Raw genomic sequence first — 27,690 nt, 5'->3', positions numbered from 1 at the left:
GTTCTAAGTGCAAGGACCAGTCATAAGGCACTTTTTCCAGTACTGTTGCAACTTTGGATAGTTAAGTGCTAAATGAACGATTGTTAACCAAAAACTACCTTCATTGCTTTCCCCACAACAGAAGTCTCTGTCTTAATACCACCATTTGCTCAGGAACTTCAAGAACTGATTTAAAATTTCTCTCTGTTATCCTTCTGAACTGACTTTGCTATTGGAGGAGGTGGATGGTGGTACTGCTGGGGCTTCCTATTCTACATTCTAATAGCAACATTCAGTACAGGTAGTCCTCAATTTACAACAGTTCATTTAGTGACTGTTCAAAGTTATAACGGCACTGAAAAAAGTGACTTACTACCATTCTTCAGACCTAGACCACTGCAGCATCCCCATGGTCACATGATCAAAATGCAAACACTTGGCAACTGACTCATATTTATGACAGTTGCAAATTCAAGTGGTCCTCGACTTACAACAGTCCATTTAGTGACTGTTCAAATTTACAACATTACTGGAAAAAAAGTGACGTATGACTGTTTTTCACACAACCACTGCAGCATCCTCATGGTTATGTGATTAAAATTTGGATTCTCAGCAATATTTATGACAGTTGCAGTGACTGGTGGTCCTTTGATCCCCTTTTACAACCTTCTAACAAGCGACATCAATGGGCAAACCAGATTCACTTAACAACCGGATAACTAATTTATCATTTGCAGTGATTCACTTAACAACCGAGGCAGGAAAGGTCATAAAACTGGGCAAATCTCACAGACAATGTCTCACTTAACAACAGGAAATTTTGGCTCAATTGTGGTCGGAATTCGAGGACTACCTGCGTTGTTTCTCAATCCGAAAGAACTCACATCACCTCTTGATGCAAGTTGGAATACAAGTATGGGAAGCCAAGGAGGCTGCCAATGACTCAAGAGATGAGCATGCGATGAAATGAGATCTCCGCATGCATTCTTGGCCATCTTAGCATTACATCAGGGCAATGCAATACATTCTGCCCTTGAGAAGTTCATTGAAATTTGGAAGAAATTTCATTGCAAATTCTTGTGCATCAACATGAAATGAGAAATGGGAGGATGGGATGGGACTAAAGCAGAAGAGTTTTAATCTACTGTTGTGCTTTAAAGTAGGCCCCCGTTTTATCTCTTTGGCCAACAACAGGTTTTATGTGATTACCCAACTGGGCAAAATAGCATTTGAAGATGTTACCTGGTTGGGTAATGAAATGCCCGCAAGAAATCAACCAAGCTCCGAGAGCACCAAAGGTTCCTATGGTCTTATTTTTAAAACAAAATTTCAGATAGTAATAAAGCTGCTTTCAAAATCTTGTGCGTGGTAATGGGCTATTGAAGAAGAAATACAAAGGAGAGGAAAAATAAAAGCCAGGAGATCATCTTGGCTCCATCCATTCTCTGGACAGGGGAAACTCTGAACCTCAAAGAAAAGTCATTTTCCCTTCATTAATAATCAGCTTCCTTTGGAAAACTCGTTTGCAGCTGCCAAATTAAGCAGACGGGGGGGGGGGGGGACCCTTTTAGAGGCTGAAGGGAGAATTTTTCAAAAGCCAGACGCAGGCTGTGACTTTTGGCAGAAAGGAATGCACGATGACCACCTATCCACTTCCAAACAAGAGAGGGAATGCAATACCACAAAAGAAGAGAACAGAATCACATGTTTCCTTTGGCCGTTTGATGCACCAATATAATTCTTGGTGTATTTTTGGTGCTTCTCATTTTTGGATGAGAAGCAAAACGCCTTCAAAGAAAAATGGTAAAAGTCCAGTTGCCTCTTGAAAAAAGCACCTTTGGGACAGTGTGGCACTGCAGATTTTCCTGGTGTTATTAAAAGACTTGTTCTCTTTTCATGGTTTCTCTCGTGTTTAACTCTCATCTTTCCTCCAGGAAGGATAAAAATGCATACAGTGTGTGTGTGTGTGTGTGTGTGTGTGTGTGTGTGTGTGTGTGTGTGTATAGTCCCAACCCCTGGTATGCCCAAATATGGGAGGAAGTTTACTGCTTCCATTCTCTGTCTATCGACTCGTCACAAGAGACCATCCAGGCAGAAACCCAATATTTTTACTGTTGCCTTTGTTACATTTGTGTTGTATTTGTGCTGATAAATAAATAAAGGGAGACTAGTATAGATCTATTTCAAGCTATTCTGCACAAATACAACATATATATATATATATATATATATATATATATATATATATAGATAGATAGATAGATAGATAGATAGATAGATAGATAGATAGATGTAGATGTAGATGTAGATAGATAGAGATAGAGAGATAGAGAGATAGAGAGATAGAGATAGAGATAGAGATAGAGATAGAGATATAGAGATATAGAGATATAGAGATATAGAGATATAGATATAGATGATATAGATGATATAGATATAGATATAGATATAGATATAGATATAGATATAGATATAGATATAGATATAGATATAGATATAGATATAGATATAGATATAGATATAGATATAGATATAGATATAGATATAGATATAGATATAGATATAGATATAGATGTAGATTTACAACCCCCGGTATGCCCAAATATGGGAGGAAGATCACTACTTCCATTCTCTGTCCTTCGGCTCATCACAAGAGACCATCCAGACAGAAACCCAATATTTTTACTGTTGCCTTTTTGTTACATTTGTTGTATTTGTGCTGATAAATAAATAAAGGGAGACTAGTATAGATCTATTTCAAGCTATTTAGCGCTCATCAGCTAGCCATACCCTTACTGGGAATCGAACCTGTGCTGTATGTGTGTGTGTGTGTGTGTGTGTGTGTGTATGTATACACATATACATACATACATACATACATACATACATACATACATACATACATACTCTTTTACTTTACTTTTAGCATCAAGGCAAAGCTACCAAGATTATTGTGTGGTCTTCCCAGACTGAAACCAACATGACTGAATTAATTGTTTAAAGAAATTGTCATTGTGGCTTTTGAAACCTGTTACTGATTATTGTATAAATGTTGCTAGTATTTTTCCATAGCAGAACTGCTTTCTTCAAAATGGAAGAAGACATTTCTGCTACATCTGAGAGCGCCCAGCTCATTCTGCTGAGAGGATCCTGGATGCTGAGGTCCCCTTCATTGCACAAAGCTTGACAGAGGTCACCACTCTGTTTCCTTCCCCACCACACACACACACAAATGACCCACAAAAATCCAACAATGGATCTGGTTGGGCTTTTTATGTATTGCAGCTTCGATATATCCTTGCATCTGGCTACGTTTGCAACCCACATAGGCAACTGTGCGTGGAGACAGAAGGAGACCCAGTAAAGGAGAAGGAAAATGCATAGTAAGGGAGAATATTTAGATCCATGCTAGCATAAACTTTTCAAACTTTCACTTAAAACGTAGCTTTCATAACTGGGGGTGGGTGGGTTTGGTGCTCTCTGAGCTTTTCTTGCAGGCGTTTCATTACAAAAGTAGGTAACGTCTGATGCACTGATGATGTTACCTAGTTTGGTAATGAAATGTCTCCAAGAACACCAACCAAGCTCAGAGAGCCACTAAGACCCCCAGAATCAAAATGGTGACATCCTCCACCCCCAGGGATGTGATTGAAACTCAACCTATTTTTTTTTTACATAATGCAAATGAAAAATAGGCAGAGTTCTGATCACACTGTCACAGCCATGTTTTGACTTTTTGAGCCATGCTCTGCGGACAACTCACAAGTAACCAAAGCTCTTACCTTGAATCTGGCTCTGAGCTTGTGTACCAAAGTGTCCTGGGGCACCCAGGGACCCCCGAGAATTGGCCGTCGTTGGAGTGACTCTCATAGAGTGCCGAAGCCTTTCCAGCTCTCCGTAACGATCTTGGAATTTTGTTTGTTCTTCCAACTTCTGCCTGTGCCCTGAAAAAAGCAGGGGAGTGGGGAATAAATCAGCCAAGGTGTTCACTGTCAACTCAGAGGAGCCCCCTGACCCCAGAAAAGGCGCATGCAAGTAGTCCTCAACTAAGGATCACAAGGGAGCCCAAAATCTATGTTGCTGAGCAAGGCAGTTGTTAAGTGAGTTTTGCCCCATTTTACGACTTGTTTTTGTCACAGTTGTTAAGCAAACCATCAAAGTTGTTAAGTAATCATGCAGTTGTTAAGTATAGGGACTGGCCATAAGTCAATTTTTCAGTGCTGGTACAACTTTGGACAGTTTTTAAAAAACCAATCATCAATTAGAATAGCGCTGGAAGGGTCCCTGGAGGTCTTCTAGTCCAACCCCCTTCTCAAGTAGGAGACCCCATATCATTCCAGACAGGTGGCTGTCCAGTCTTTTCTTAAAAACCTCCAGTGATGAAGCACCTACAGCTTCTGAAGGCAAAGCTGTTCCACTGGTTAATTGTCCTCACTGTTAGGAAGTTTTTCTTTAATTCCAAGTTGCTTCTTCCCTTAATTAGTTTCCATCCATTGTTTCTTGTCTTGCCTTCTGGTGCTTTGGAGAATAAGTTGACTCCCCTCTTCTTTGTGTGGCAGCCCCTCAAATATTGAAATACTGCTATCATGTCACTCCTACTCCTCTAGACCGGCCATCCCCAATTCTTGCAACCGTTCCTCATATGTTTTTGTCTCCAGGCCTTTAATCATCTTACTTGCTCTTCTTTGCACTTTTTCCAAAGTCTCAACCTCTTTTTTGTACTGTGGGGATCAAAACTGCTAAGTGAATGGTGGTAAATCAAGGATTACGTGCACTCTCTAGCACAGTCCCCATCTGAGAGTTTTAATGAGGTAGGCATGGATTTGAACTCAGGTCTTTGCAGTCTGCTTCCAACTCTCTAACCATGATACCAGACCGTGGGCCTTCATAAGGTGCAACAAACGGAGGGCCTGAGCTCCTGGAGGCATCTTGTGGGTTCAACGCTATTGAGTTGCTTTTTGAATGACTTTATGTATAATCTTTATTGTCATTGTACTTAAATACAACAAAATTGGTTTTAGCCCCACTGGTGCAAAATTATAGCAGAAACGAAAAAAGAAAGAAAAAGGGGGAAAAAAACCTAGTGTGTGCATGGAGTGATTGTGGTTGTATTTAAACTAACTTCAGGCAAAGGTAAAGGTTCCCCTTGCACATATGTGCTAGTCATTCCCGACTCTAGGGGGCGGTGCTCATCTCCGTTTCAAAGCCAAAGAGCCAGCACTGTCCGAAGACGTCTCCGTGGTCATGTGGTCATGACTCAACGGTGAAGGCGCATGGAACGCTGTTACCTTCCCACCAAGGTGGTCCCTATTTTTCTACTTGTTTTACATGCTTTCAAACTGCTAGGTTGGCAGAAGCTGGGACAAGTAGCAAGAGCTCACTCCATTACACGGCACTAGGGATTCGAGCTGCTGAACTGCCCACCTTTCTAATTGACAAGCTCACGTCTTAGCCACTAAGCCACAGCTTCCCTCTCCTAACTTCAACCAAGTTCTATTTTTGCCTCCCTCGTTGCGTGCAACACCTGTATGCGTGTGAAAACTGTGTCCCTGGAAGTGCCCCAAACCAAAGAAATGTGTCCAAAAAGTCCCATTTTGCCCTTGGCCATGAATCTGTGGTCAGGGGAATTCCCTCCCAGAGAAATCCTTGCAAAACAGCCGCTGCAGTCTTGGCAGCTCAATCAACACTGTGTAACAGAATCAAACTCCAGGCCCTTTCTGATATTGTGGTTAAGGCTTTAGACTGGAGACATCCATGCCGAAGCCCACCTCGTTTGTGGAAGTTTACTGGGAGACCCTGGGCCAGTCGTTCTTTCTCTGCTGGTGGGGGGGGGGGGGGAGTTTACAGCTTCTTGCTCCTGCAAGAAGTATAAGGTGTGTGGCTCAGAATGAATAAATAAAAGCATTTATTCTCTTCAGTTAATTTTTTGGTTTTTATTCTTTTTGTACAGTGTTTGCAGGCTACTTACAACATTCGTTTAAAGGTAAAGGTTCCCCTCGCACATATGTGCTAGTCATTCCCGACTCTAGGGGGGAGATACTGATCTCCGTTTCAAAGCCGAAGAGCCAGCACTATCCGAAGATGTCTCCATGGTCATGTGGCCGGCATGAGTAGACACTGAAGGCACATGGAACACTGTTACCTTCCCACCAAAGCTGGTGTCTATTTTTGTACTTGCACTTTTAAGTGCTTTCAAACTGCTAGGTTGGCAGAAGCTGGGACAAGTAATGGGAGCTCACTCTATTATGCGGTGCTCGGTATTCGAACCACCGAAGTGCCAACTTTGGTTTTGGCCTGAAAAACGGCCTGAAAACAACACGAAAAATAGCCTGGAAAATGGCCCAAAAAACGGCCTGTTTTTTGGTTGTTTGGGGGGCCGTTTTCCAATGCTCCAGCGCCCGCAAAGACCAGCTGTGCATGTGCCCACTGGAAACCAGGAGAGCAGCTGGCGACAGCTTATGTGCCCACAGAGGGAGCTCTGCATGGCACCTCTGGCACGCCATCATAGGTTTGCCATCACGGGTAAAAGCTATTTTACTTCCCATCTTGTTCAAAGAAGGCAGAACAAGATAGCAAAGAAACTCGGTTGGCTAAAACAGCCAAGAAGCTACTGAATTTTTTCCCTTGGCAGCCACCAGTGCAGCTTCAAATGAAGACATTTTCAGATTCTTCCACCCCACCCCACCCCCAACACACACAAAAAACACAAGGCGAGCATGTTGCCTCCCCTTGCCCTGACGTCCCCTTAAGAAGATCTGTATCACTACGACATCAAATGGCTGAAATGTTTTCCATCTGGAAGGATGGATATGAATCTGATATGGCAAGCCGTAATAAAAAACATCCTGGTCCTTTGGGGCAATGTGGAGACATGGGGAATGCAACCTCTGATGCTCGAAAGATACCTTTCAACAGGAGGAGGGGGGAAACAGATCTGCATCTACTGTATTTTCTTCAATCTGCTGGAGATCTAACCTAGATTAGAGGTCCAGGAGCCTAATGAAAGCAATGATGAATCGACCCCAATTCTATTTCCCCCACCATGCTTGCTCCATAAGGTGAGCAAAGATTAAGGAGACCTCCTTAAGCCAACATGATAATTTATAATTTCCAAAAACTCCACCTTCCCTCTTTTTTTCTCTCTTTTCTACCTAAGTGGAATTATAAAACAAAATCTCCCGCAATATAATGATGGTGTATTATGGGGGTATGCTCTTCCTCTGTTTTTAAAGAAAATCCCAGAATGAGTCGCCAACCCACTGCAGCCAAGCAAAACATAATTTTCTTATAGGAATGTGCAAAGTTTTGGATCGGATGCCCCAAAGATATCCGGAGCACAAGGGGTGTGTGAAAATCGCCCTGGTCTGCATCTTGGCTGCAGGCTGGAGATACGTTTGTGCTCCTCTCTTCTTTGAACCTGCTTCTTTGCACAGAATCCAAAGTGCTGCATCATTTCTTTATTCTAATGTCATTTCTCTTTTCTTAATTTTTCTCCCTGACCCTGGGCTGGGTCATATATGGAATATTGGTTTGTCATAAATTTATTACTGCCTGCACATTTTCAGTGAGGCTGATAAGTCTGGCCTACTGGTACAAGTAATCCTGGACTTACGACCACAATTGAGCCTAACATTTCTGTTGCTAAGCGAGATATTGGCGAAGTGAAGGGCCCCATTTTACAACCTCGCTTGCCACAGCTGTTCAGTGAATCCCTGCAGTTGCTGAGATGGTGGCGTGGGTCTTAAATGGATCTGGCTTCCCACATTGACTTTGCTTGTCAGGAGGCCGCAAAAGGGGATCCCGTCAGCCCGGGACACAGCCACCGTCATAAGTGTGAGTCAGTTGCCAGGCATCCTGAATTTCGATCATGTGACCGTGGGGATGCTGCAACGGTCATGAGTGTGAAAGATAGTCATAAGTCACTTTTTTCAGTGCCATTGTAATTTCAAACACTCACTAAGCAAACTGTTGTAAGTTGAGGAGAGAGAAAGTGTGTGTGTATATACACACATATATATATACACACACACACACACACACACTGGTACAGTATGTGTATGTGCATGTGTATGTATATCAGAGGTGGGTTGCTCCCAGTTCAGCTCAGATCGGGTGAACAGATAGTGGTGGTGGTGGGAGGCTCCACCCACCCACCCGGACGCTTCTGCGCATGAGCAAACCGGTAGTAAAAAAAATGGAAACCCACCACGGATGTGTATGTATGTGAATGTGTGTGTGTGTGTGTGTACAGGCACTGTCCTTGACTTACAATCATCCATTTAGTGACCATTCAAAGTCATCGGTCTTATGACCGATCCTCACATTTACGACCTTCACAGCATCCTCACAGTCACATGGTCAAAATTCAGGTGCTTGAAAACGGGCATGGATTGACAATGGTGGCATCGTCCCAGGGTCGTGTGGCCAACATTTGCACTCTTCCCAACTGGTTTCTGACAAGCAAAATCAAGGTGGTGGTGGTGGGGGGAGAAGCAGGATTTGCTTAATGACGTCATGATTTAATTAACCACTGCAGCAATTTGCTTAACAACCAGGGTGGGAAAAGGGACATCAAATTGGGTGTGACTTGCTTAACAACCTTCCATTGTCCCAAATATAGCAATAGGCCCAGGACCAGCTATACATGTATAATTTCGCATGGGATATCTGGCCTGTGATCCTGAGGCCTGACAAGTGGTTTTTATTGATCAAAAATAATTTGAGAAGAAGCATTCAGGAAGCCTCCCCCAGATAAATAGTCTGCACTGAGAAGAAGGGAAGGGAAGGGAAGGAGGAGGAGGAAAAAATGCCTAAGGAATTTCACAAGGAAAAAAATGATCAAAAGACTGAGCTATCAACATCATAGATGCTCGAGGGAGGGAGGGAGGGGAGGGAGGGTAAATTCTGTAAAGTTTCCTCAAAAGAGAGAGTCTGTAGGTGAATCTGCTTCTTGTTACCACAATCAGCTTATCCAGATTCATTAATATGGTAAATGAAGGAAGGAAATTAATTTCTTTAGCTGCATCTGTATTTAATCTATAGCAAACATCTTGTGCCTCTAATATATTATTTGCTTCTCCGGTGGTTGTTTTAGGACTGGCTGAAGGATCCTTCCTTCCTTCCTTCCTTCCTTCCTTCCTTCCTCCCTCCCTCCCTCCCTCCCTCCCTCCCTCCCTCCCTCCCTCCTTCCCTCCCTCCCCTTCCTCCCTTGCCTTCCCCTTCCCTTTTCCTTCCTTTCATCCCCCTCTCTTTCTTTTCCTTCCTTCTTTCTCCTCCTTTTCTTTTCCTTCCTTCATTACCTTCCCCTTCCCTCCCTTTCTTTTCCTCCTTCCGCCCCTTCCTTCCAGTTCCCTTCCTTTTCTCTCACCCTCCCTCCTTTTGTTCCTTCCTTTCTTCCTCATTTTCTTTTCCCTCCTTCCAGTTAAAGCAAGGAAGGAATATGATGACGGAGAACTTCATCAACTTATCTCTTCCTACAATTTTTAGCTGCTTTTAGAAAAAGTGCAGAGCCATCAGAAAGAGTCGTCTGCCTCATCAATAAGAGGGTATTCTTTTATTTTCGTGCCATTTCTCAAGAGGTCTGATTTCCTTGGCTACACTGATGCCTTCAAATACTACATGCGTGCCTCTATTTAAACTCTAATTGTAGCACACAAAATGTTTGGAGGTCCTGAACAGACACCCTCCCACCACGCCCCTCCCCCTAGTCTTTCTTGTTCACCCAAATCATGTGGGATGCCTAAAATTTGTTTGGTTTGGGAAGGATTGAGAGAAAGGAGAACTTCATTGCAATTGTAAGCTGAGCAGCTGATCCGCTCTGCAGAGTTTGGCTCTGGCTTCTGGAAAGAGATGGCTCTTTAGCGAGGAGGGCATTTATGTGCGGTTCCAAAGGAATGTAAATTGCAGAAGATACCCTGTCTCCTCCTAGGGAACATGTCCACCACAGGGATCTCATTTTCCACATGTTGAATGTGGGCCTATTCATACCGTTTGAAAATGGAAATTGGTTTCTGTGCACCAAATCATTTCTTTAAGATCTGTCTGCTTTCTGGGATGAATGGATGGATGGATAGAAGGAAGGATAAAGAAGATAATATTCACTGTAACAGCATTGCTATAAAGCACAAAAAGTTGTGAATTTAATTCTATGGAAAGTGGAGGCCAGAGGAGAGGAGAGGAGAGGAGAGGAAGGAAGGAAGGAAGGAAGGAAGGTAACAACTTCTCTAGACTTACAAATGTTGTCCAAAGGTTCATATTTACTCTTCAAACAAAAAGGAAGCAATAATATTTAATAATGCGGGTGGGTGGGAGAGGGAAAAGTGGTTTTTCTCATGTGATGATTGGGCCAAGCATAAAGAAATTAACACCATTATCCTCTGTTAGTGTTTTGTAGTGGGTTGGCTGGAGTTCAGGAAAGGAGATGTGTCAACAAGCCTTTTATGGAGGGCTGTTCCCACGATGCCAGCTCTTTCCCCCCAAGTCATGGGACAACTCCCCCAGTGTGATCGGATATCCAAGGGCCAAGGGCAATGGCTGTTTGGTTGCTGGAATGCAGGGAGCTGCCTTCTCTTGCGCCAGAGAGCCTCTCCTTTGGCAGGAAGAGGCAGAATTTGCCTCAATCTCCTCTGAAAATGCCCGAGGTGCATGTTTCTAAAGAGCCCTGCCATCAATACCTCTTTTTTTGGGAGGAGGGGGTAGAATTCTTCATTTTTTGCAAATGGCAAGATCAGAGGTGGTATTCAGCAGGTTCTGACTGGTTCTGGAGAACCGGTAGCGGAAATTTTAAGAAGTTCGGAGAACCGGCAAATACCACCTCTGGCTGGCCCCGCCCCATCTGTTCTCTGCCTCCCGAGTCCCAGCTGATCAGGGGGGAATGGGGATTTTGGAGTATCCTTCCCCTGCCACGCCCACCAAGCACACTCACCAAGCACGCCCACCACGCCACGCCCACAGAACTGGTAGTAAAAAAAATTGAATCCCACCCCTGGCCAAGATCTGATTTGTCCTCATTGCCATGTCTATTCAAATAGTGGGATATTTGCATATGTTGCTGAAAATATAACAGGGAGTCCTCAACTTGCTGCCACAATTGAACCCAAAATTTCTGTTGTGAAGTGAGACATTTGTTAAATGAATTTTGCCCCATTTTACGACCTTCCTTGCCACAGTTGTTAGGTGAATCGCTGCCATTTATATGTTAGTAACACGGTTGTTAAGTGAATCTGGCTTCCTCATTGACTTTGCTCATCGGAAGTTTGCAAAAAGTGATCACATGACCTTAGGACTTAGCAACCGTCATAAGTCACGTGTCTGTTGCCAAGCATCCGAGTGCTGATCGCATGATTGTGGGGTTGCTATAAAGGCGTAAGTGTGAAAAAGTGTGAAAAACGGTCATAAGTCACTTTTTTTAGTGCCGTTGTAACTTGGAACAGTCACTAAATGAACTGTTGTAAGTTGAGGACTATCTGTATAACATAAGTTTGCAAGCTAATGTAAGTGAACTAAGTTCTCCCCCAGCTGTTTCACGCAGTGGTATGTCCTCCATAAATAATCTCATGTCTGTCAAAGTGTGTAATAATTTCTTCTCCAACAGAAGGGACTATTTCTAGTTCAAGATTGAAATGGGGGTCCCTGGTACTCTCCAAAATTGGTGGCTTTCTTGCAGATGTTTTATTACCCAACTAGGTAACACCATCAGTGAGGCACTGATGATGTTTACCTAGTTGGGGAATAAAACAAGTGCAACAAAACAACCAAGCTCAGTGAGCGCCAAGGACCTCACAATGTATTCCCCTTATGGCACATATAGAGGATGCAGTAGCTGTGGCTAAGATGTTGAACTTGTTGATCAGAAAGGTCAGTGGTTTGAATCCCTAGCGGCGCGTAACGGAGTGAGCTCCTGTTATTTGTCCCAGCTTCTGCAAATCTAGCAGTTCGAAAGCACGTAAAAATGCAAGTGGAAAAATAGGGAGCAGTGTTGAGTCATGCTGGCCACATGCAATGTCTTCGGGCAGTGCTGGCTCTTCGGCTTTGAAACGGAGATGAGCACCGCCCCCTAGAGTCAGGAACGACTAGCTCATATGTGCAAAGGGAACCTTTACCTTTATAGCACATGGATGTTTGCCATCCATTATACCATCTTCACTGCCCAGGAAAAAGCATAGCTATTTTAATTCATTTCTTTTCTTTTCTGGCATAGTTTCTCATTAAGGCTTGCTTGTGTCTTAGCAAGAAATAAATAGTATAACAAAATGCAGACGGAAGCTGACAGTCGGTTCTTTCTGTTCCAAGGAAAAGAAAAATAATCCCAGGGCTTTTGGAATTGACTAATTTATGGCTCCCTGGAGGAAATTGTCTGGACTGGTGTTTGAGTGCAGATTACATGGTGCAAGTGCTCAGTCTAAGATAAGGCTTAAAAGAGTTGGGCTGACTTTATTACCTGAAATATATGTATCAGCCACCACCTTCCATTGCCTTAGTACAGATGTAATTGTACAGATGTGATGCAAATGGGAAAATAGCAGCATGCCTAGTCTTACTGGGAGGATCACAAATAAGTATGCAACGAGAAAAGATAATATCAAATTGAAGCACTGTGGCATGTATGTGGATTTAGTAGATATGGCCAATAGTTCTTGGAATACTGGTTAGCCAGCCGTGTGCAGCAGCTGCCAAAAAAGGCAATACAGTTCTAGGCTGCATAAACAGAGGGATAGAATCAAGATCACATGAAGTGTTAATACCACATTATAAGGCCTTGGTAAGGCCACACTTGGAATACTGCATTCAGTTTTGGTCACCATGATGTAAAAAAGATGTGGAGACTCTAAAAAGAGTGCAGAGAAGAGCAACAAAGAGGATTAGGGGACTGGAGGCTAAAACATATGAAGAACATATGCAGGAACTAGGCATGGCTAGTTTGATGAAAAGAAGGACTAGGGGTGACATGATAGCAGTGTTCCAATATCTTAGGGGCTGCCACAAAGAAGAGAGAGTCAAGCTATTCTCCAAAGCACCTGAGGGTAGCACAAGAAGGAATGGGTCAAGGAGAGAAGCAACTTAATCAAGGAGAGAAGCAACTTAGAAATTTCTTGACAGTGACAACAATTAATCAGTTGAACAAGTTGCCTCCAGAAGTTGTGAATGCTCCAACACTGGAAGTTTTGAAGATGATGTTGGATTTGTCTGAAGTGGTGGTGGGTTTCGTGCCTAAGCAGGAGGTTGGACTAAAAGACCTCCAAGGTCCCTTCCAACTCTGTTATTCTATTCTTTTCTTCTTTCACTTCTGCAGATTATTCCTGATTTTACACAGGGATAATGCAAGCTTCCGAGTGCTGCAAGACGCTGAGGCCTGAAGTGGTTTGGAATGGGTTGTACAGGTAGTCCTCGAATTACGACCACAATTCAGTCCAAAATTTATGTCGTTAAGTGAGACATTTGTTAATTCCCCCCCCCCATTTTATGACATTTGGTGCCATGGTTGTTAAGTGAATCACTGTAATTGTTAAGTTGGTAACACGATTGTTTGGTGAATATCGCTTCCCCATTGGACCTTGCCAGAAGGTCAGAGAAGAGACTGGACTGCCATCTGTCAGAAATGGTGCAGGGGGCTGGATTAGATGACCTACAAGGTCCCTTCCAAGTCTGTTATTCTGTGATTCTATTATAAGGTCGCAAAAGGTGATCACTTGACCCCAGGACACTGCAATGGTCATCAATATCACTCAGTTGCCAAGCATCTGAATTTTGATCACATAATTATGGGGATGCTGCAATGGTCATAAGTGTGAAAAACAGTCATAAGTCACTTTTTCAGTGCCGTTGTAACTTGGAACGGTCATTAAATGAACTGTTGTAAGTTGAGGACTATCTGTATAATGTAAGTTTGCAAGTAAATGTAAGTGAACTAAGTTCTCCCCCAGCTGTTTCACACAGTGGTATGTCCTCCATAAATAATCTCATGTCTGTCAAAGTGTGTAATAATTTCTTCTCCAACAGAAGGGAATATTTATAGCTCAAGATTGAACTGTGGGTCCCTGGTACACTCCAAAATTGGCGGTTTTCTTGCGGATGTTTTATTACCCAACTACGTAACACCATCAGTGAGGCACTGATGATGTTCACCCAAGTGGGGAATAAAACGAGTGCAAGAAAACAAGCAAGCTCAGTGAGTGCCAAGGACCTCACAATGTATTCCCCCTTATGGCACATATAGAGGAAGCGGTAGCTCAGTGACTAAGACGTTGAACTTGTCGATCAGAAAGGTCAGTGGTTTGAATCCCTAGCAGCGCGTAACAGAGTGAGCTCCCGTTACTTGTCCCAGCTTCTGCAAATCTAGCAGTTCGAAAGCAGGTAAAAATACAAGTGGAAAAATAGAGAGCACCTTTGGTGGGAAGGTAACAGCGTTCCATGCGCCTTCGACGTTTAGTCATGCGGCCACATGATCACGTAGACGCCACTAAATGAACTGTTGTAAGTCAAGGACAACCTGCATTAGTCTTGTTAGTCATTCCTGACTTGCAGAAAAAAGGAAAAGTGGCCATTTGCTGGAAACAACCAAATGTTCAACCGGCTTATATTTGTGCCTTGAACAGTGGCTGGACCTGTGGATACGATCAGGCTTTCATGTGGAACTGTGCACCGTGACAGCCTGCAGTTGTCATCTTTTGCACACTGAGCACAGTTGCTGAAGCCACAAGGGTAGGCCCAGTCACAATCATTTGGCATCTCAGCTTGGTACCAGCTGCAGCTTAAAGAAACTGGATTCTCTCAGCTGTGAGTGACCTATCTAAATGTTAGACAGATGTACCCAGTTTTACATCTTGAAAGCCAACAAGCAAACTGGAATGCATCTGTGCACAGAAATCTGCACTTTTTCTAAGTTTGCAGTACTTTTGCCATGCAGAAAATATGCATGTATTAAGCAAGCAAGCAGACAGATGGATAGATAGATAGGGGAAAGAATGCGCAAACATGAATACATTAGAGTTAAGTTTATAAATAAATTACAGAAAACCCTGAAGTTTGAAGACGTGTGATTCCCTATTTAGGAGGTGTGTGTGTGTGTGTGTGTGTGTGTGTGTGTGTGTGTGTGTGTGTGAGTGAGAGAGAGAGAGAGAGAGAGAGAGAGAGAGAGAGAGTGTGTGTGAGAGAGAGAGAGAGAGAGAGAGAATGAAGGAAGGAAGGGGACCAGAAAATAACCTAAAGAGGGCAAAGTATTTCAAAAAGCACTGAAAACTAGCTGAGGGACCCAGCCGAAAAAGGGTGAGAGGGAGAGGGAGAGAGGGAGAGAGAGAGGGAGAGAGAGAGAGACAGAAAGAGAAAGAAAGAAAGAAAGAAAGAAAGAAAGATAGAAAGATAGAAAGAAAGAAAGAAAGAAAGAAACATTCTGGCTGGAGATTTCTGGGAGATGAAGTCCACACATTTTAAAATTGCCAAGTTTGAAAAACACTTAGAAAACATATGGTTAACTGGCTATTTAGAACAGGGGTCTCCAACCCCCAGGCCACCAACTGGCACAGTTCCACTGCCCACCAGGAACTGGGCCATGGAAGTGAGAGAAGCCCCATTTGCGCATGCACAAGATGCAGGCAGTGTGCGAAACCATGCCCTTCCGGTCCATCGAAAAACTGCCCACATGGAACTGGTCCCTGGCGCCCAAAAGATTGGGTGTTCTGCTGATCTGGAACATCTGCACTGCAGCATTTTATTTTCCCCATCTAGAGACTAAACGTTTGGGTTAGATGAGAATTTCTCTTGGTTATCGTAACATCTCCATTCTGTGTTCATTTCTGGGAAAGATTACTAGGGAAAGTGGAAGAGCTTTCCCAGAAAGAAAGTTGAAGGAACTTCTCAGGTGCAATCATGGAAGAGGGCCAGATTAGATAAACACATCAAGCGAGACTTTGAAAGATAGCGGGGAGAAGCAAAAAATACTAATATCTGCATTTGTTTACTAGGGATTAATCTTCTAGCTCTAAACAGTTTTCAGCCTCTTTTCAGGGAGCTAAGGAAATATTCAGTTTGCATCAAGCCTGACAACAGTCATTTTGCTACACAAATTGGAAACATAATTTTGATCAAAGGGTACAGTGAGAACATTTCAGCTAATTTCTTCACCTCCAAATGTCCAAAAGAGGACAAGCCTTCAGAGCAGGGTTTTTCAAACATGCTGGCTGGGGAATTATGGGAGTTGAAGTTCACACTTCTTAAAACTGCCAAGTTTGAAACCTTCCTCAATCTGATGCTATTTAGCCATTGTTAGCCCATTGAGATTGTTGGAAGCAATGTCCTTCTGTGTTCAGTTCCAAGTGGGGGAAAAGATACTGGAGACATGGAGGCTGTTTGGAAAGATGGTTTAATGGTGGACAGGATCACATGGCTTGAGCTCCTGAACAGAAAAGGAGGATCACATCAGTGGGGAAATTCATTTTTTTTTACTACCAGTTCTGTGGGCGTGGCTTGGTGGGCGTGGCAGGGAAAGGATTCTGCAAAATCCCCATTCCCTCCCACTCTGGGGCCAGCCAAAGGTGGTATTTGCCGGGTCTCCAAACTACTCAAAATTTCCGCTACCGGTTCTCCAGAACCTGTCAGAACCTGCTCAATTTCACTCCTGGATCACATGCTTTAAGATGCTGAGTGAAGAAGAAAAAGGGGTTGAGATGCTGAGAGTGCCCTGGTTTTATGCCCTCTGTTGGACCCCACCCTAGAGCTTCCTGTTCCTGTATAAGAAATGCATCCTGATTGGTGATGAGACTCCCAGGGGGGCGGTGCAGGGGCAACCCCTGTAGACTGTGCTGAGAGCCAAGCCTGTTTGCCCTGCTGGCTGATGCCATGTGGTGAGATGGGTGGAAGGCGAATCCTACCTTTGTTATGCAGAATAGACTGACCCAGGCCTTAATGGCTCATTGACAAAGTGGGGAGGGCGGGGGAAGCTGAGTTTCTGCTTCCCTTTTAGAGGAAATATTCTGCCCTTTTGATATTTCCCAAAATATTTCATTTTCTAGTAGAGGGGTAGGTTTTAACTTTCTACAAGGTAATCCAGACCAGAACCCACCCAGGAGTTCTAAGGTCTATCTAAGGTTGCATTAACAGAATCTCACAAGTCTGAAAGTATGCCACCCCCCTTCACCTTTACAGTCTAAGAAACTAGAGAGAGTCCCTTCTGAGATGGTTCCTGTGGTACCATTCCTTCTGCAACCTCAGTTGTCCCTTATCTAACTCTTGGTTAGTCTGTGGCTCTTCCTCCTTTCTCCCAAGGTGGTTCCCACATGCCATTACACCATGTTGACACAGTCTTCCGCTGTTGATTCTTCCACACCTTCCCTCCAGCAGAACTTAATTATGTTCTGAATGTTATAACTAGAGGATTATTTGACCCACTTAAACGCCTTCCATGTGTGCTGGGATGACAAGTCCAAGAACACTGGCTGGGCATTCTGGGGTATATAGTCACATCACATCGGGAGAGGTCCAAACTAAAAAAGACTGGCCTGCAGCAAACCATTCGACAGAGGTTGCACCATGGAAGCCTTAACAGGAAGCTTGTTGATGTCGCTTCCATTGTGGGGGATAAATTTGGAACAACACAAATAGATCTGTGTGTGTGTTTAAAGGCCTGGAAAGTAACAGGGATGGGGGCCTTGCTCAGGGCCGACATATCCCTGCGGACACTGAAGCTGAGAAATGGAGTGGCAGGAAGCCTGCAGATGGCACTGTAAGACTAATTATAACATCTGCATTCTATGGAAGATGTGACAAACAAAGATAAGTTTTGATCCAAGGAGATAGGTTTTCCCACAGGGAGCGACAAGCTACTCACTGGAGCAGCTGATCTGCTAAGAGCTTCTTCTATGTTACACATTTCTTCCCCCCTGCCCTGCATGGTAGACTCTTGAGGGTGAAGATGAGTGATGCGTGTGAAACAGATGTGGGGAACTAAGAGCCATCCAGATATCTTCCAATATCCCAGCCATCATTGTTGATAGTGAAGGCTGTTGTGTTGACCAGCGCACAGATAACCACAGGGCAATCACTCTTGATAAGGTTTCCGCCAAGCCATTTTTCCAAACAGACCCCTGAATTAGACGGATCCCAAAGTGATACTACTTATCTATACTGAAATCATATTTGATCTAGGCCTGCTTCATAGGATGGATGGATGGATGGATGGATGGATGGATATGAGGAAGGGAGAAAGTTAGGGAGAGAAGGAGGAAGTGAGGGAGGGAGGAAGAAAGGAAGGAAGGAAGATTCATTTGTGGGTCTGCCAATTTTTTAACTGCTGATTGTAACTAGCTTTTAAGTAAGGCTACATTATCTGGGCTGCAAAAGTCTGAAGGACCACCAGATAGCAGCCCAAAATTATCTATATCTTTCTGCTGCCATCTGCGGGTCTTTTACATTTTTCCAGCCAAGATCCAGGAGGGCTATTAGGAGCAGCAGCTCCCTATGCCAATCTGTCAAAAAAGACTGGGGTTCAGCTCCTTGTCAGAAAAAAAAACCCTCCGGCAATTAGCTTTGCTAGTCAAGCTATTCATAGAGACAACAAGGCTTATGCTCGTGGCCCAGAACTGGTTCCCATCAATTATATGAGATTTTAGAATTTCCTTTGATTTTTTAAATGCCACAAGGGACATTCTTGGCTAGCACTGCTGAGGCTTTGCTGCCATTTCACACCATGTTCTGATTATGCTGCATCATTTTGGGTTTATTCTAAACTAGCCAGAAATTAAGGAATAAAGAGATTTGTATAAATAGAAAGCTAAATTTATAAATCAATTAGGATCTTAATTTTTCCCCAAGCCCTTAGTACTATTCTGGGAAAAAAGCATTGTCTGTACCTCCGTGGGTGGAGTAGAATAATAAAAGGAGACAGAAGAAAATGCAATTCAGGAGGTGCAGACAGCGATAATGGTTTCCAGCTAGCACTGAAGTCTGTGAGACCTCACGCCATGATAAATTTGCTCTTGTTTAAAACAGCTTTCCCAGGACTGGGTGCCCTACAGATGCTGCCATTACTTTTCCAGAATTTTTAGCTAAGGCCATCCTAGCTGCGGGATTCTGAGGGCGCCTCAGCTGAAGATGAGTTGGTTGGCAGTGTCACAAGATCACTAATAATTTAAGCTGTTCCAGGGGTTCTTTGTTGTTTTTGCAAAAGCAAATAACACAGCTACTTCCTTTGAAACAAAAAAGCATTAAAGAGGCCTAAGTATTCATGATTACATTTGTTCATTAAGCTGTAAATGGCTTCACTCCCTCAGACAAACAAACAAACAAACAAACAAGTGCAAGGAACTTTTGAAATAGCTTCGCCAACCTGATTGTTGGGATTCAGTCCCCAGAATTCTCTAGCCAGCACAGTTGGGGGATTCTGGGAATTCTTGACACCTATGTCTCACAGGCATGAAATGAATAAGGTACACATTTATGTTCTATGGATTTGTTCCACAATGATGGATTAATTAATTAAAATGCTTCAAAAGGCACTAACTAAGCCAATGAAAAAGGAATAAAACACGAAGGGGAAATCAATGTGGATTTTAAACATTTATTGTTAAGCATTTATTGCAGGTCATGTTCCCTTCCCTATTTTAAATAGAATAGTTCCCTACTTCTGACCTGCTGTTTTTGGCTTTTTCTCACTTCTCTTCTTCTTGGGGAAATTGCTCATCTACCTGTATATCACTCCCCTTTCTCCCAACTATTTATTTATTTATTTGGTCAATTTATATGCCGCCCATCTCATTGCCAAGTGACAGTGGGCAGTTAGCTAGTATGGATATCGAAACATCTGCAAGAAAATGACCCCACAGTTCAACTCTGAACTACAAATATTCTGTTCAACTGCAAATTCTAAAGGGAAGCAGAAGGAGAGCATACACTATGCATGACTATGTTCATATTAACAATATTTAATTTTTATAACATATTTTAAACCAAACTGCATTTTGTTTTTGGCCTCCAAATTCTGGTTTAACCCTCAGACTAAATGTGAGCCTTGGCCAGTAAAAAAAAGCCACAGACCCTGAACTTAAGTCAGTTCTGATCTTTTTAGGAGTTGGACAATTGTTTCAAAACTCAATTAAATTTCAAAGAAAGAACAGCCTTATCCAGATGGTGGGCATCTGGTGCAAGTACTGAGGCTACCTCCAGCATTTCCAACCAGCCAATGGTCAAACTGACTGGGAATTCTGGGTGGTTCTGTATGTTTCTTTCTTTCTTTCTTTCTTTGTTACATTTATATTCCACCTTTATTTTATATAATACTAACTGATAACTCGGCGTTGCCCGGGTATTTATTTTTAGAGGGAAAATGTCCGGACCAAACGTAATTTCTAATGTTGGATTTTCCCCCTTACCAGAGGGAGCCCCCTTGTGGAGTACTGTGAAGCTATTACCATGGCAACTCCATTGCGCTGTACAGTAGAAGCCATTTTAATGTAGTACAGTAGAAACCATTTAAAGTACAACAGGCTGCAGGGGTGTTAGGGGTGTCTTACCCCCACAGTATTTTTTCCAGAGAGTAAGCCATCTGTGTACCAAGTTTGGTTGAAATTGCTCAAGGCATTCTTCAGTTATGCTGGAACACACACACACAAACACACACAAACACACAAACAGCCATTTTTACATATATAGAAAATGCAATGTGTATTCTTACAAGAATTGCTTGAGGTGGATTGGGCTAAGAGTGAGTGACTGCACCAAAGTCACCCAGGTGGATATTGCACTTAAAAGCGGACTAGAACTCATGGTCTCAAGGTCTTAACCAATACACCAAAACTATAAGCACAACAGATTTGAAGAGCGCCAGGTTAGAGAATGGTGTTGGAGAAAACTCCTGTGGATAACCTGGACTGCCAGGAAAACAAACAAATGGATCATCAAACCAACCAACCAACCAGAGTTCTGACTCAAAGCCCAAAACGAGCAGGCTCAAATTATCCTCCTTTGAACACATTACATGAAGAGCTAGCTCTCCAGAGAAAGCTCCCTACTGTTGAGAAAGGCGGAGAGGAGAAGAAGAGGACAACCAGCAACCAAGGTGGATGGACCCAGTTTCAGTGTGCGATGAGTGTCCCCTTGGAACCCAAGTGACCAGCTTAGAACAGATTGTCATGGGAAAAAATCTATTTATGTGATCACTCAGAGTCAACAATATCTTGATGACACCTAATCAACCGATTAGTTAGAAAAAAACTAACACGGGAAAACTTTGAGGTAGGATTGTAAACGCTTTGTGTACAGAAGCTCCTGTTTCAATCTCTTTTTCATTTTAGAAGAAAATGGAGGACATAGGAAGGAAGGAATTCCTGGCAAGACTGGGAAGAGATGTTGACAATAACTGTACAAGGGGTCTGAGTTGGTACAAGTTCAAAACCCTTTTCTTCTTTTCCCAAAGTGGATTCTACGGCACATAAGAGTTATAAATAAATTGAGCATGTCCAGAAGTACTTAACAAGAGTCCTCCACTCCTCTGCTCACAATATAATCCCTTACACTACCAGCCTCGAAATTTTGGGCTTGGACAACCTAGAACTATGCCGCCTATGGTCTGCCCTAAGCATAGTTCACAAAATTGTCTGCTACAAGGTCCTACATGTCAACAACTACTTCAGCTTCAACCTCAATAATACACGAGGCAAACAATTGATACAAACTCAAGGTAAACAGTTCCAAACTCGATTGCAGAAAATACGACTTCAGCAACAGAGGGGTCAATGCCTGGAATCCACTACCTGACTCTGACATCCTCAAACCCCCATAACTTTAACCTTAAACTGTCTAGTGTGGACCTCACCCCATTCCTAAGGTCCGTAAAGGGGGCGTGCATAAGCGCACTACCGTGCCTAGCGTCCCTGTCCTACTGTCCCCATTTATTTGTACCCATTTCCTCTGTTCATGTCCATGTTTATATGTATACCTGTTATCTCGTACATGTTTGACTAAATGAATGAATGAATGAATGAATGAATGAATGAATGGTGAGTTCAGTTGGTCACCAAAGCTGCCTGTTATCTTCCTGAATGATCCTAGTCCTTTTGGTCTTGCTTTGCATTGCTTTGCATAACTGGGACATCCCAATTATGTTTGGATGTAGGAAAAAAGTTCTCGAGAAGAAGAGGCGTCTTCCTATATACACTGATGAGCAATTGCTTTAGACTTCCATTCAAAGCTATGGCTCGGCATAATATATTTGGCAGCTAATTGTAATGACTAAAAGGCAATTAAAATAATAAAACCAGATGATCCAAGCAATTTATAGATTTAAAAAATCCATAAAGCAGGCAGCTGTGGAAAGAGAATAAAAAATGAGGGCAAAATAGCGATGAAAGCTGAAGTTTATAACCTTTGACTGAGGGCTTAGGAGGATGAAAACATCACCTGCTTCTCACTCAGATTTAGAGGGTATCCCTGAAGTGGGAATTCCAGAGGTGGGAATGGGGAATTGCCAAAAAAAACACACCACACCTAAAGGCTCGGATTGTGCATAGACACACACAACTAGAAAATCCTTGGGGCTGCTTCCTCCTTTTTTCACCCCCACCCAGCCACCCAGCCACTCAGCCATGCTCTATCCTCTCTGAATCATGTGCTTCAACCCAGGAAGAGGTCATATCAGAGATATTGTTAGTTCTGCAAGGCAGTCTGAACAAAAAGCACAACCAGGAGAACTAAGGTCTATTTTTACAGTGAGGTTACATTAATAGAATCTTGCAAGACTGAAAGTTATTAAGAGCTGTGGTGGCGCAGTGGTTAGAATGTAGTATTGCAGGCTAATGCTACAGACTGCCAGCAGTTTGATTCAAAGTTAACTCAGCCTTCCATCTTTCCGAGGTGGGTAATTGATGACCCAGATTGTTGGTGGGCAATATGCTGACCCTAAAACGCTTAGAGAGGGCTGTAAAAGCACTGTGAAGCGGTATATAAGTCTAAGTGCTATTGCTATTTCTCCCCTCCTTTCGTTGGTCCTGGTGGCGCAGTGGTTAGAATGCAATGTTGCAGGCAAACTTTGGCCACAGCCTGGAGTTCGATCCTAACTGACTCAAGGTTGACTCAGCCTTCCATCTTTTTGGGGGTTGGTAAAATAAAAACCCAGATTGTTGGGGGCAATATGGCGTCTCTGTAAACCGCTTGGAGAGGGTTGTAAAGCAATATGAAGCAATAAGTCTAAGTGCTATTGGTGTTGCTATTTTCTTCTCTTCCACATCCTTCCTTTTTTTGTGGGGGGAGACATCTTTTACATGCCGATAGTGGCTCTCCCTCCTGTGTCCCCCAAGGCCATTTACAGATATATTGCAATGAGCCTCCCAAAAATCTAAGCATCAAGGTTGATCTCTGTATGATGGTTTTAAAGGAAGGACATTCTAGGCTCATTCTTGCTAAGGTACGATAGCACGATTACCTTTTTGGTAATTCCTATTCATTAAAATTAATTTGGTGATGCCATTGAACCTTCTGTGTTTCTTTTGAATCTTCAAAATCCATTTCAAAGACGAACCTCAGGTATATTTCCCCGATGGCATCACTAATGTTGCTTGGGAACACCAAGATACCTCGATCAGGACCCAAATTACATTGGAAGTTCTCCTACTGACATCCCAGCCTCCCTCCCTTATCGCCACCTCCCAAAAGTTCATAGTATGATTGTTTGTAGATTCTAGCATTCCAATATTTGAAGGGCTGCCACAGAGAAGAGGGAGTCAAACTATTCTCCAAAGCACCAGAAGGCAAGATGAGAAACAATGGGTGGAAATTGAACAAAGGGAGAAACGATCTAGTACTAAGGAGAAATTTCCTGAATGTTAGAACAACCAACCAGTGGAATAGCTTTGACTTCAGAAATAGTGGATGCTCCAACACTGGAGGCTTTTAAGAAGAGACTGGACAGCCATTTGTCCAGAAAGATATAGGGTGTCCTGCTTGTGGAGGGAGTTGTACTAGAAGACCTCAAAGGTCCCTTCCAGCTCTATTCTATTCTAATTCATTCATTTGTTTGCTGTTGCATAAGGAGTCAACAAAACAGGCACTTGGTTCAAATTCACTTTTACCAAACAAGAGAAACCTTTAGATTTCCAGAAATTTGAAAAACACAGGGGGAAAAAATGGTTTTGATCGGTCCATGATCAAAATAAAATTGATCTGGATAAATGGAGGCATGCAGGCATCCACGTGTCTCTTAGTTTGCTTTCTCTTCTTCTCACATTCACACATCCTCCAAGCATGACGCCATTCTCCTCTGTGCATTAATCCCATCTACCACACCTTTATCTCAACATGCAGCAAGCTGGAAGCAAGAGCTTAGTGATGGCTTAGGGCAATGCTAGGTGTACAATAACACCTTGAGGGCACCGATGGGGGCCCACATAACATTCCTGGTTATGAAAGAGGATGATACTCTTAACAACGCCCTGAAAGGGGAACAAGGTCTGACGTACACTGAAAGATCAATCATCTACTTTCAGTTAGGACAGAGAAGACAATTCGTCTTTCGAGGATCAGAGAAGGAGCAGGGCTGCTGTTGAAACAGACAAGTCCTATGGGGAAAGGCTGATGTGAAGCGGGCTATCTCAGGCCGCAAGAGAGGAAGAAGATGGTGACAAGGTGTTTGAGAACAGAACTGCTTCCTGCACAGGGCCTGGTGCCCTGTGCAGGAAGCAGGCTGGCATTGGTATGGAGAGAGGTTCAACTGCCCCTGGCGTCCTCAACCAACTTCAGGATAGAGAACACCAGTAGGAACTAGTGCCTAGCTATAGTGGCCAGACAGATGGCTTGTGACTTTTGGAAGTTAGGACAGAAGCCACAGGTGGCAACTTCTATTATCTACAAATTACAGCTAGAAGGTTTTTGAGGGTTGTGAAGGAGAATGTTAGGGGTATATAATAAGGGAGGAAGGGAGGGGTTATCATGGAAGAAAGAGGGGGAGTAACATGGAAGCAATCCACATTTGGAAGATAGGTTTTTTTTAAAGGAGAGTAATCAAGATGGTGGCTTTGATCACATGGTTGTGGCCACCATCTTGATTTTTTTTTTACAACATCCCCATGCCAAGACACCCCTGCCAACAAAGGATATGCAAATTCCTTATGGGCATGGAATAGGAAGAAGGAGAATGGGGTGGCAAAAAATGTCACTCATTCTTGGAAGACGATGCAGCTGATTCTAATCCTGAATGCAATGCTATATTTCATGGCGGGTCCCGTTTATACTGTTTTTGCTGTTTTCCTATTTTATAAAGGGGATGACAGCCACAAAACTCCTGTGCATGCTCTGTCTTCTTGTAAAGAACTGTGAAACTTTGTGGTCTCTTTTGTGAAGAGAAGAGAAGAAATGACTGCAGTAGGAAGGATATGATGATAGTTGATGAAATGTGGCACAATGGTTAGGCCTTGCCCATAGTCTGGGTAGGAGAGAAAGGAATTTAGGTATGTCTAATGTCAAACTGTAAGAGCCGAGAAGCAAACTCAATGGGGAAAGCTGGGCTCACTTAATGACTGCATAATTCCCTTAACAACTGCAGTGATGCACTTAACAACTGTGGCAAAAAGGTCATAAAATTGGTGAGATCTGCTTAACAACCCCTTTGCTTAGCAATGGAACTTATGGCTGTATGTTGAGGACGACCTATAATCGGTGCTTGCTAATCTCTACTGTATTCTCGTTCTGTCTGAATATAGTTTTAAAACTAAGAATTTATTTGCCTAGCCTGGGCATGCCGTAATTGAGTTAAAGCACCAGAGGCTGCAAATGGGGTTACAGAATAATAATCCTTTAAAAAAAGCAACCTTGTCTTTCTTCCACCTTTCTTCAATTTACCTTGAGACGCTTGACAATTTGCTCCCTGACTTTATGGATGGGGAAAATAATGAATGAATGCATGGATCGTTTAACTTAATTGTTTGACCCTGATATAATAATATTTCTTCAAGCTAATTGAAACATGTTATTCCCCCCCCCCCCAACTTTCTTTTTAAATAACAGAATATTAAGAAAGCCCTAAAGAGCTGCTGCTTGTTCCTAGCAATTACCAAGGAGTCAGAAAATTGCACAGACTTGATAATTATTGTTTCTGGAGGGAGGGAGAAATTTCCCAAGCCAGCAAGGAAACCACCTGATTTTACACTTTATTAAACGAGAAAAAAAAATTGTCTTTCAGAAGTTGAAGCAATGAATGCCTGGAAGAAGAAGTTGGTGAAGAGTCTGTTCTGATTAGCCTATCATGAATGGGGCCTTGACGCACCCAAGTTAGATGTCTTTTGAAAATGTGAGATCTGTAGATTTCTTTTTCTATTTCTTTCTACATTACCTGCCACTCCTTACCACTCATTCAGGCCTTACTTAAATCAAAGTTAAGCAATAGCCAAAACACTTAAGACTTACATGCCATTCCGCAGTGCTTGGCAGCACTTGGTGAGCTGTTTACAGAGTCAGCATCTTGCCCCCCAACAATCTGGGTCCCTCGGAAGGATGGAAGGCTGAGTCAACCTTGTGCCGATGAGAATTGAACTCCTGGCTGTGGGCAGAGTTTGCCTGCAACACTGCATTTTAACCACTGCGCCACCATGGCTCTTGTACTACCTTGTGCTCCTGAATGGAGATCAAATTATCACATAAAGTGACAATCATCAACAGAGGTTTTGTTTTTTTTAGCGAATTCTCCACCTCTGGAGGTTTTTGAAAAGAGTGGCTCTCAAGGATGTTGAAATGGTTTCCCGGCATGTTGCAGGACTCAACTGGATGGTCTTTGGGATGGTTTCTAATTATGTACTTCTCGGACTCTGGGAATCTTTGATGGAGGTGAACTACCTTTGCAATTCTATGTAGCACACCTTGAAGAACAACAGTGGAAGAGGTTGTCTTCTACCCTTGCTTGTTAGCTTCCTACTTGATCTCTGGGCCATGATCCAGATTATCATACTAAATGTACCTTCAGTTTAATGCAACCTCAGGATTCTTCATAGGTTATTTTCTCCAGTAAAAAAAAAAGGATGGAAAGAACCATCAGATGAAGATGGAAGGGTACCAATTGAAAGATGTTCAAGATGGGCAGTTGGATGAGCAAAGTCTTGCTTGGGAGCATTTGCTGCTCTTGAATCATGGCATGGCACTCTTTGTATGGCTGGCATTCTTTAGGCCATGTGGATAAGAGCCGAGGTAGCACAGTGGTTAGAGTGCAGCACTGCAGCCTATTTCAGCTGACCGCTAGCTGCAGTTTGGAAGTTCAAATCCCACCTGGCTCAAGGTTGACTCAGCCTTCCATCCTTCCAAGGTGGGTATAATGAGGAGCCGGATGCTAGCTCTGTAAATTGCTTAGAGAGGTCTGTAAAAGCACTGTGAAGCGATATATAAGTCTAAGTGCTATGGCTATCTACATGGGCCTATGAATCTCAAGCGCTATTGTAGAGAAAGTCACCAATATTGCAGCGTACATATGTTTGCTTGTGAGTTAATAAAAAGGAAAAAAAAGAAGAGTTGCAGGCAATCCTCATCTTACAACCGTTCATTTAGGGACTGTTTGAAGTTACTACGTCACTGAAAAAGTGACTTATGACCGTTTGCCACCCTAAGGATGATTGCAGCATCTCCATGGCCACATGATCCAAATTCGGACACTTGGTAAATGGCATCTGTTCATGACAGTTGCAGTGATCCCCTTTTGTGATCTTCTGACGAGCAAAATCAATGGGGAAGCCAGATTCACTTAACAAC

At 43.0% G+C, this 27,690-nt stretch overlaps 1 protein-coding gene across 1 annotated transcript in view; it reads right to left on the bottom strand.

Annotated features, from left to right (window-relative positions):
- RUNX3 (RUNX family transcription factor 3) overlaps positions 1-27,690 on the bottom strand; it is a 96,285-nt gene that overhangs the window by 25,418 nt on the left and 43,177 nt on the right. Inside the window, 1 exon segment of the mRNA XM_032228069.1 lies at positions 3,762-3,923. Coding sequence (XP_032083960.1) covers positions 3,762-3,923 — 162 coding nt within the window.

This window comes from Thamnophis elegans, chromosome 12 (genome assembly GCF_009769535.1).
Source record: "Thamnophis elegans isolate rThaEle1 chromosome 12, rThaEle1.pri, whole genome shotgun sequence".
Classification (NCBI taxonomy): domain Eukaryota; kingdom Metazoa; phylum Chordata; class Lepidosauria; order Squamata; family Colubridae; genus Thamnophis; species Thamnophis elegans.
The sequence above is the reverse complement of the archived record's forward strand: the minus strand, read 5'-3'. Positions and strand labels throughout refer to the sequence as shown.